General features: G+C 40.1%; 1 protein-coding gene across 1 annotated transcript; it reads left to right on the forward strand.

The window, feature by feature from the left end:
- The first annotated feature begins 299 nt into the window (after positions 1 to 299).
- On the forward strand, positions 300 to 5,627 carry LOC130432582 (mucin-2). The gene is made up of 9 exons (XM_056762015.1): positions 300 to 396; positions 2,294 to 2,357; positions 2,481 to 2,693; positions 2,769 to 2,806; positions 3,036 to 3,131; positions 3,223 to 3,382; positions 3,455 to 3,522; positions 3,611 to 3,712; positions 3,953 to 5,627. Exons 2-9 carry the CDS (start codon positions 2,294 to 2,296, stop codon positions 4,202 to 4,204), a joined length of 993 nt encoding a protein of 330 aa, XP_056617993.1. The 5' UTR covers positions 300 to 396; the 3' UTR covers positions 4,205 to 5,627.
- Positions 5,628 to 9,949: the final 4,322 nt, after the last annotated feature.

The raw sequence follows: 9,949 nt of genomic DNA on the forward strand, positions 1-9,949 counted from the left end.
TATATTATTGTAACCATGTTGTTCAGTTCACGAGAGGGTGTACTTCTGAAAATACTCTCACGTCTGGTTCCACCGGTCATTCTGCACCTTAGGTGATCACCTGTCGGCCATGCCACGGGCCGCCCCTCGTCCTGCAGGAAGTGTGTTTATCCTCTAGTAAAGAAGTGTTATGGTTATAAATACATCTGTTTGATAAAGGCACAGTTCAGCCCTCTGAAGGCAAGTCCAGTCCAAGTTTGCACTAATTAAAAAACCTTTCCTCTGATGTCACAAGGCTGGAAGGGGGAGAGAGAGAGAGAGAGAGAGAGTGTGTGAGGGGGTCATATGAACACTCAACTTCATTCATCTCTGTTCACGCCACTGATCTAATCTGTGCTTCCCAACTCCACAGTGAAGGTAAGCAGCAGTATCACTTTATATTCCATTATGTGTGTGTGTTGAGATTGTGTGCAGTCATGATTTTAATCCACTTGTATTCACTACTGTCTGATATACGTGTTGATGATGGGATCTCCTGTTTTTCTCAGGTGGTTGATATCATTAGGACAGCATCATGTTCACTCTGGTTTACTCTTCCAACCAGCAATAGGTGCTTCTAGACCATGTTTTCACTTTTCATTTCCATCTGATTTTAGGGGTAGTTATGGTAAGAATGGGGTTTGGTGTGAGTTTATGTTTTATTTATTCAAATGTTGTCCTGAGGACATCAACCACTTGGCAAAATCAGGTGGAGCTGCTGTGAGGTGTAACAATGAGTTGAGAATTCATCAGCACTCAGAAACACGAACATTAATGAGTTGTGTTTTTGTTTGTTTTGCTGTGTTTGTGTGGGCATGAGAGCTGTGTGATGAAGGCTTACTGTATCTGTCCATCTCAATCATCTGTTCCATACATGTGCAGGAATTATTGATGAGTGGCAGATTTAAGATTTCAGCATCAACCTATAAATGAAGAGTTTGGTCCCAAAATGAGATTTCAGAAATCATGTTTTGTATTGTGTAGTCCAATGAATATCAATCAATCTTCAGTTGGTTTGCTTTGATTTGAGCCATAAGAACTAAAAAAATGCAGCGAACATGATAACATAATAAAAAACATGATTTTTGGAAATGTCATTTTGGAACCAAACACAATTGACACTAACAATAGTAGTTACACCATCACATAATATACACATACAGTATTTCACAATGTGTTGTGTAAAGTGTGTATACCATGAACGCAATACACATATTGACATTTACATATATGCAACATAATTGTTGATATTTCCATTAGTTCAGATGGCCAAATGAAAAACATGATCTCATCCGAAACAAGATTTTCTGAGGATGGAAAGAAAACAAATGCAGTCGTAATTTGGTTTCCACAGTAGTTCCTAAAGGGGCTTGTTCACTGCCTCACGGGGAATGGGGTAACAAGCCGTGCTTTGCACTTGCACCCGTGGGATTCACAAAGAACAAACAAGTTGTTAATTGTGTATTGGCAAGCGCTCCCATTGCTTGAGAACACTTGTTACTATGGACCGCTGAGTCTGACAGTGAAACTGAACCAACAAAGAGAGACAAATGACATATATGACACACCTGTGGATAAACAGGAGCCGTAGCAATTCAATTCAATTTGATTTATAATGCGCTTTTCACAATTTTCAGTGTTTTGCAAAGCAGCTTCACATACATCATAATATGAAATGTAATAAAAATAAAACTTGAGGGAAAATGATAGAGAATGTACAGCGTTGAGATACATGGTGTCACTGCAAGTTGTTCTCTATTCAATGTTCACTAATGAAAATATATTTCTTATTATTTTAAATATTGTTTTCGGGAACCTAAAATGACGATATATATCAGAACAATAATACCGACACATACGGAGGAGAATACATTTGTTAAAATATGTGTGTTTATACTTATGGATTAAACTAAATCAAGCTGGTGACATGTATAACCCCGCTCTGATTCAGATTAATTCCAGGATATTGACCTGTCAGGTCATCAGAGGTCCCGCGATGGCAATTATCACCACCCATCAAGTTTGCATGACTCCATGTGAAAATCTGTCTCCACCATCACGCATGCTTTTCTGAGAATAGAAAGTGAAGCGTGTTAGACGCATTACACAAGACGTTTGACAGACAGCTGGTTTGAATAAGCAACATTTCCATGTCCAAAACCAAAAGCACATTCCTTTTCTCCAGATTTGTGTCACTGTGCGTTTTCCATACACTCAACATTCATGTCACGCTCCTGCATTGTGAGAACAATAAACCTTGTTTTTATACTTTCAGATGGCATCGGGAGGAATATTTGGCGCTCTTGGGAAAAGTAGGGCTCAGAGGTTTTATCTGAAAGGTTAGGAGTTCTCTTCTCTAAGCCGATCACATATACAAACCACAAATCAATGATGAAATGAGCATGTGATGCATCTACAGGCCGACCTGATTCAGACCTTTCCTCTATTCTTTCATCCAATAGGCTCCCTGTTTTTTCTATTACTCCACATGTGTAATGGCACTTCTACTACAGAACCAACAAGTACAGCCATGAACAATACCGATGCCTTCAACATGACGACACCTGCAGCCGCATCAAACTCTGAAAACACTGTGTCCTACATGACATCTGCACCATCTGATATCACGTCTCATACCACCAATGACACGACTCTGTCTCATTATATGCCCACAGGTGATCCATCCATCCATCCATCCATCAATGTCTGTTTATAGCTCTGTCATTTAATAGCTTTTCTGTTGTATGTAGATTGGACGAACACGTCATCCTCAGGAAGCAACACTAGTGTAAGTGCCAGTAATGTTCCCTATAATGCACATTGTGAATACAAAGCAAGCACACCAAGTCAAGGTGGTTTGAGTGACAGGGTAAGATGTGTTATATCAGATCCAATCCTTTATCTGTGGTGACGTTTGGTGGCACTCTTAAGAAAAGAGCAGCGGCCCCAGACTCTGAGGAGCCCAACACTGAGTGCTCATTCATGAACACAACACACAGCTCTTTCTCTTTCAACAGTTATCCTGTCCAGCGTTTACATGCACCACAGACTGTTACGCCAAGTTCATGAAAGTGTCACCGACTCTGTGCCCGTCGGGCAATGCTTACTGTGAGGTCAGTCCTTCATTGTGTCCGATGTGTGAGTCACGCATGCTTTCAGTCATGAGCTCCTAATGACCTGAGGAGTGTGTGCGGTGTGTTTCAGCTCATCAAACAGGCCATGAGTTACTCTATCATGTGTAGCGTGTCGTGTGGGATGTCCTGCGGGAATGACACTGTCACTAATTGCTCTCTGGCCTGTTGCAACACAACCAGCTGCCTGAACGCCTCTCTGTCAGCCCACTTCGGTTCATTCAGCACCGCAGGTAACGTCTCGCTTTGACTTATCTGAGCATTATACTTCAGGTCTCTTATTGTCATCATCTTGCCATCGATAGCCCCGATAATAACCAGTACACCGTCCACCACCGTAAAGGTGACGGTCCCTCCCACGCCAGCAAATAACGTAAGAGCAGCACATGCGGTCATTTCACGCTCTGTGTGCGGCACACATAAAACACTTGTGTTGTGTTTGCTTTCTTAACTCCCAAAAGGGAAAGAAGTGTATCAGCATCAAATGTGATGGGTCAGCGTGTTACAAAAACACCAATACCATTCCCCTCGTGTTCTGTCCTGTTGGTCAGGACTACTGCAAGGTAAAAACAGACTTTTATGTTTCACAAACACTTTTTCTACATATTAGCTAAACAACTTTATTTCACTTAAACGTAAAGACGCTTAAAGCTGACATGCCATGTCATTTCCAGTACGACTGTCATTGGTTTAATTTTGCTTCTAGAAAAGTGTGTAATAAGCGTCTTGTTGTCCTTAAATCTTTGTGTATTCACCGCCATATAAAGTGTTGACTTGAGGCGACGTGTTCTGTTTCTTGATAGCTGCACAAGGTCACAGTCGGCACAGTGGAGTCTTGGCAGGGGGGTTGCAGTGAGGATTGCAGAAAGGCACAAGTTTGCTCGAGCGGACTCAGCACCTGCCACCAGGAGTGTTGCAATGCGACCACTGCGGCTTCGTGTCTCAAACTGACGGGTGAACTGAACATGCCCAGCTCTGCCACCAGAGGTCCTCAGTCTCCTGCACTGCTCACTGTCTCTTTACTGCTCCTATGGATGATGAAAATCCTCACCTGAGGGGAAAAACACTCACATGCACTTAGCCATTCAGGGAAAGCGCATCTTCACATTAAAATCTATGTGTGTGTGTGTGTGTGTAAACAAATGAAGGTGTATGTGTGTGTTTACTAGACGTGAGAGAGTCAGAATGTGTGTGTGTGTGTGTGCATGCGTGCGTGTGTTTGTTGTGTGTGTTTGTGTGTGTGTGTGTGTGTAAACAAATGAAATGTATGTGTGTGTTTACTAGATGTGAGAGAGTCAGAATGTGTGTGTGTGTGTGTGTGTGTGTGTGTAAACAAATGAAGGTGCATGTGTGTGTTTACTAGATGTGAGAGAGTCAGAATGTGTGTGTGTGTGTAAACAAATGAAGGTGTATGTGTGTGTTTACTAGATGTGAGAGAGTCAGAATGTGTGTGTGTGTGTGTGTGTGTGTGTGTGTAAACAAATGAAGGTGCATGTGTGTGTTTACTAGATGTGAGAGAGTCAGAATGTGTGTGTGTGTGTGTGTGCGTGCGTGCGTGTGTGTGTGTGTGTGTGTGTGTGTTTGTTGTGTGTGTTTGTGTGTGTGTGTGCGTGAAAAAAGCTGTCCCACATAGATGTTTAGAGGGTTTTATCAAGTGGGAACATGGCTGTTGTAGGTCAGAAATGATTTCCAAAGGAATATATTAACACTGCAGCAACAAATATGAGATCTATCTATCACATACATCACAACCTACTGGGTTTGCTTTGTGTCTTTTTGTCATTCATGTGTCAGACGAATATAGTCAATCAACATGTGATCTGAAGCCTTCATTTTTTGCTCTGTTTTGTTTCATGTTGCTGTACACAGGAAAAAAGAATGCAAAGATAATCCTGATTAATAATAAAACCCCACACTTTGATCATAGTTGACAGCAATAACAAATAGGACATTCAGTCAGGAAACTTCACTCATCTGTTTAGTTACTGACAGTCTTCCAAATATCTTCCCTTGTGTTCAGCAGAACAAAGATATGTACACAGGTCTGTAACAATCTGAAGATTAGTAAATGATGACAGAAATGTCATTTTTAGGGGAAATTTCCCTTTAACACATTATGTGTCACGGTGTGCTAAAGTAACGCAAAATGTGTTGTCCCACACAAATGTTGTGTTTTTAAAATGAGTGTACCTTATGTACAAATAGGTTTATTTCAAGCAGACAGAACACGCACAGTTTGCATTGAAATATACATTAGACAATATTTGACATCTGATATTTATCATCATGAACATGAAGTCTATGGGTTAATCCACGCACACGCACATAAAGCTTTATTTTTGCAGAGAATCTGTTTATTAATGTGAACAGATGTAAGAGCGTATAGTTTATGTTAATATTCTTGAATGACTGTCTGTTGTGTGATAATACATATACTGATATCTATTTGCAGAATAATACAAGAACATGTTGATCATTTTTATTGCTTGGTATGGCTTTAATCTGAAAACAATAAAATCTATAGTCACGTGTGATGATGGTATACAGCGTCACACACATTAAAGAAATGCTTCTCAGCTCCCCTTTATCATCCTAACTTATCTGACAGAATGCATTTTCTTGTGTTCCACATTCTGTTCTGGTAGCATTCACCTCTAAATAAACATCTTTCGACTTCTCATTCAATACAAACTTCAATCTTTGAGAAAGCAAACAGGAAACCGCAGGAGAAAGCTCATGGCAACATAAACACGAGAACTGACGATCAACGCAGCAAGAGGAAACTGTTACCCAACTGTCACCCAACTAACCATAAGCTATAGCAAACACAGGAAAACTGAACAGATATGAGCCGAACATCAACATAAATGTCATAATAATCTTGATAGTTAAAATTTGAAAATGAACACAATGTTTGAAGAATTTGTATGAATGATATTTGGAGGAGTGTTCGAAATGGTCCACAAGCTTACCAGGTACAGAGGCATACATGACAGGTCTAAACAGGTTTCACCATGCAGATCTTTAAAGGAATATCTTTTAGGTCATTTTAAGTCACGTCAAACCCAAGATGCTTCCAGTCAGTGAGATTATAGATATAGATAGATACAAGGTACAAAGATATAAATAACTAAATGCTGCATTAGCATCCGGTCGTCCGCCATATTGAACAGGTACGAGCCGATCCGTTAACACTCAAAAGCTAGCTGACTGTGTATGATTATGAAACATATTTATTGTTACATAAATTCAAACATTACATCTGCTACACTTACATTTACATTTACATTTACATTTAGTCATTTAGCAGACGCTTTTATCCAAAGCGACTTACAAGTGGGGTAGGTAGTGGAAGCAATTGGGACAGCACAAGTACAACAAAAGCATAAGTGCAATCAAAAAGAAGACTGGTCTCATGTAACCTAACACAGTATACAGAATCATTCATTCATACTTTTTTTTTTTTTTATGGGTAGAGAAGAAAAGAGTAGAGAAGAAAATAGAGTCAGAACAGATCAGTAAGATGTTGATGGAAGAGATGTGTTTTCAGGTGTTTCTTAAAGATGGCTACAGAATCTGCAGATCTTGTAGCAGTGGGCAGATCATTCCACATAGGTGGAACAGATCCGGAGAAGGTGCACGAGAGAGATTTTTTACCTTTATGGGATGGCACCACAAGACGGCGTTCGGTGGCAGAGCGTAGGGATCTGGCGGGTACATATGTCTGTATTAGGGAGTGAAGATAAGGTGGTGCCGAACCATTGGTGGTCTTGTAGGCCAGGAGCAGAGTCTTGAATTTGATGCGAGCGACTATAGGGAGCCAATGTAGCTTAATGAGTAGAGGAGTGACGTGTGCTCTCTTCGGTTCATTAAAGATAACTCTTGCTGCAGCATTCTGGATCATCTGTAGAGGTTTGGTTGTGCATGCTGGAAGTCCACCCAGTAGCGCATTGCAGTAGTCCAGTCTGGACAGGACCAGAGCCTGCACTAGGACTCGCGTAGCATGCTCTGATAGGAAGGGTCTGATTTTCCTGATATTGTAGAGGATGAATCTACAGGACCGGGCGGTGCTGGCAACTTGATCCGTGAAGTTGAGCTGATCATCGATCACCACTCCCAGGTTTCTTGCCTTTCTGGAAGATGTGATGGTTGATGAGCCCAGTTAAATGGAAAGGTTGTGACAAGTCTTTGTATCAGCCGGGATTACAAGCAGTTCTGTTTTTGAAAGGTTCAGCTGTAGGTGATGGCCGTTCATCCAGAGCGAGATGTCGGCTAGGCAGGCTGAGATGCGTGCAGAAACAGTCGGATCATCTGGGCGAAAAGACAGGTAGAGTTGTGTATCATCCGCATAGCAGTGATAGGAAAAGCCATGTTTCCGGATGATAGAGCCTAGGGATGACATGTATACAGAGAATAGCAACGGACCAAGCACTGAGCCCTGAGGGACACCTGTGTCGAGATGTCGGGACTCAGACACCCTCCAAGATACTCTAAATGACCTACCCGAGAGGTAAGACCTGAACCATTGTAGCACCATTCCGGAGACCCCCATAGCCTTGAGAGTGGACAGGAGAATGTGATGGTTAACGGTGTCAAAGGCGGCAGATAGATCCAGTAGGATGAGAACAGATGAGTTAGAGGAAGCTCTTTCCAGTCTCAGGGCTTCAATAACAGAGAGCAGCGCAGTCTCAGTGGAATGACCGCTCTTGAACCCAGACTGGTTGCTGTCCAGGCGGTTGTTCTGGGTGAGGAAGATGAGAGCTGGTTACATACAACACGTTCTAGAGTTTTAGCAGCGAAGGGAAGTAGGGATACCGGTCTGTAGTTTTCTAACAGTGCAGGATTAAGAGTAGGCTTCTTTAGTAGTGGGGTAATACGGGCCTCTTTGAAGAGTGTAGGAAATGTGCCAGTGGTGAGAGACGAGTTTATAATGTGAGTCAGAGAGGGGACAACCGATGGAGAGATGGCCTGGAGGAGATGGGTGGGGACTTACACTAAACAACAGCAAAAGGTTATCCCAATTTAAGGGAATTTAAATCCCTTTGGTTTTCACAGCCATGTCTGCGCAGCGCAGTGTTGGGGCATTCTAGTCAACTGTGAGTGATGTTAGGGGACCTTTCCAAGATGGCGGACAAAGCTACGTGCTTGAAGCGCCTGAATGCGCCATCTAGTTACATATATCTATGACGGAGCTATCCAATTTCAAAAGGTTGACCAATCAAACATGGTTTACGGAATTCCAGCCAATCAAAATAAAGAGGCCAAGCAGTGTTGCAGCCAATCAAACTCAAGTAATCACACGTGAGATTTCTTCACGTGTAGTAAAAACTGGAGCAAATAAACACTTTAAACAATTCCTTGTAAAACATCTATCAAGTGTAACATAAGGTTTTTGTGTTTCAAGAATGAAGATTTAATTTGTCACATTATATAGATAAGGTCTCTGTTTACTGAGCAGAAGGGGCTTTGCAGCTGAGCAAATATCTGTATACTTACACCAGAAGCCTGTTTTTAATGTCATTTTGTAATTCTGAGTTTTAGTCAAACAAATATGATTTGTATAACTCATACAGTTATTCCTTTTTATTATAAATATAACATGCATCTATGCCTATATCTCCTATTTAAAATGATGTAAAGACAATGTTCAGTGTGTTCATTAATAATTATTGTATGTCTAATAGGAGACTAATCCAATAAGGAATTCATTCAAATTAAACAGTTTAATTAACAGAAATTATTAATTGTATCCATATCATTATTATTGCTGGGTCTGACATTTAGTAGTGCATTGGAAAGCCTCATTTTGTTTACCTGCCATTTGTCTTTATGGTATTATAATGAGGTCAGATGGATATTTCATTTGTATACACTATATAAATACATATCAGAATATATTGTCTGTGAAAACGCACAATTTTTTAAAGGTTAACTGTTTTCTACATAAAATCTGCATGTATCACAGATCGACTCGAAAAATGTGTGGGGGGGACACTTCTGATTTACCAAACCAATATGAGCTTTAATGGCATTATATAAACACATCCTAACATACCGAATTTTTCATTATAGAAAAATAATCCTCTTAAAAAAGAAGAAATAAGACTGCTATTGGGGGTGTGATTTTAACAGCAAAATTAAGTGACCTATGCTGAATTCTGTACTCTTGTAAACATAAACAATGTTGTAATCTAGTAGAAATGTAATCATTGGTTGTCATGAACCCCAAACTGATCAGATTTCTTTAACTTTTATTTTTCGGAATTCATTTAATAATCTTGATACAAACATTGATAACACCATATAACCAAGTTTTTAAAAAGTTGCGTTTCGCATTAATTTCTTAAATTTCATTTCTTTATGAAATGTAACATGCTGAATAAGAAATCCACATTATTTTTTTACCGTATACCCACAAAAAAATAAAAATATATTTTCACACACTTCTTTAAGCTATTATCTTTTTGTCTTTTACCACTATAATACTGTTGATGCCCATCATCGCTTCATCCCACCTTCCCTGTGCTATAGACATTTCTAGAACTTTCTGACAGTGATAATTCGGAAATATTTTGTAAACTATATGAATGTATTTGTGTGTGTTTATTTGCATTATATATAATATATAATAAATGATATAATATCAAATTTGACTTGAGCTAAATACAGGCTACACTACAATGTTGATGTTACAAGGAAATAATAATCACCCTAGAGATGTTTAAGAACTATAAAAAGTTCGGGCGTTACGACAATTTGTCACCAAACTCTGTAAATGTGCACGGGCGCCGTGCGCGTTC

Source organism: Triplophysa dalaica, chromosome 12, assembly GCF_015846415.1.
Source record: "Triplophysa dalaica isolate WHDGS20190420 chromosome 12, ASM1584641v1, whole genome shotgun sequence".
NCBI classification, from domain to species: domain Eukaryota; kingdom Metazoa; phylum Chordata; class Actinopteri; order Cypriniformes; family Nemacheilidae; genus Triplophysa; species Triplophysa dalaica.

Coding starts and splice junctions, on each gene's coding strand:
- LOC130432582 (XM_056762015.1), top strand. CDS start 2,294: ATGGCATCGGGAGGAATATTTGGCGCTCTTGGGAAAAGTAGGGCTCAG. Junction 2,807..3,035: donor CCTCAGGAAGCAACACTAGT/GTAAGTGCCAGT, acceptor CTCTTTCAACAG/TTATCCTGTCCAGCGTTTAC. Junction 3,132..3,222: donor CGGGCAATGCTTACTGTGAG/GTCAGTCCTTCA, acceptor GGTGTGTTTCAG/CTCATCAAACAGGCCATGAG.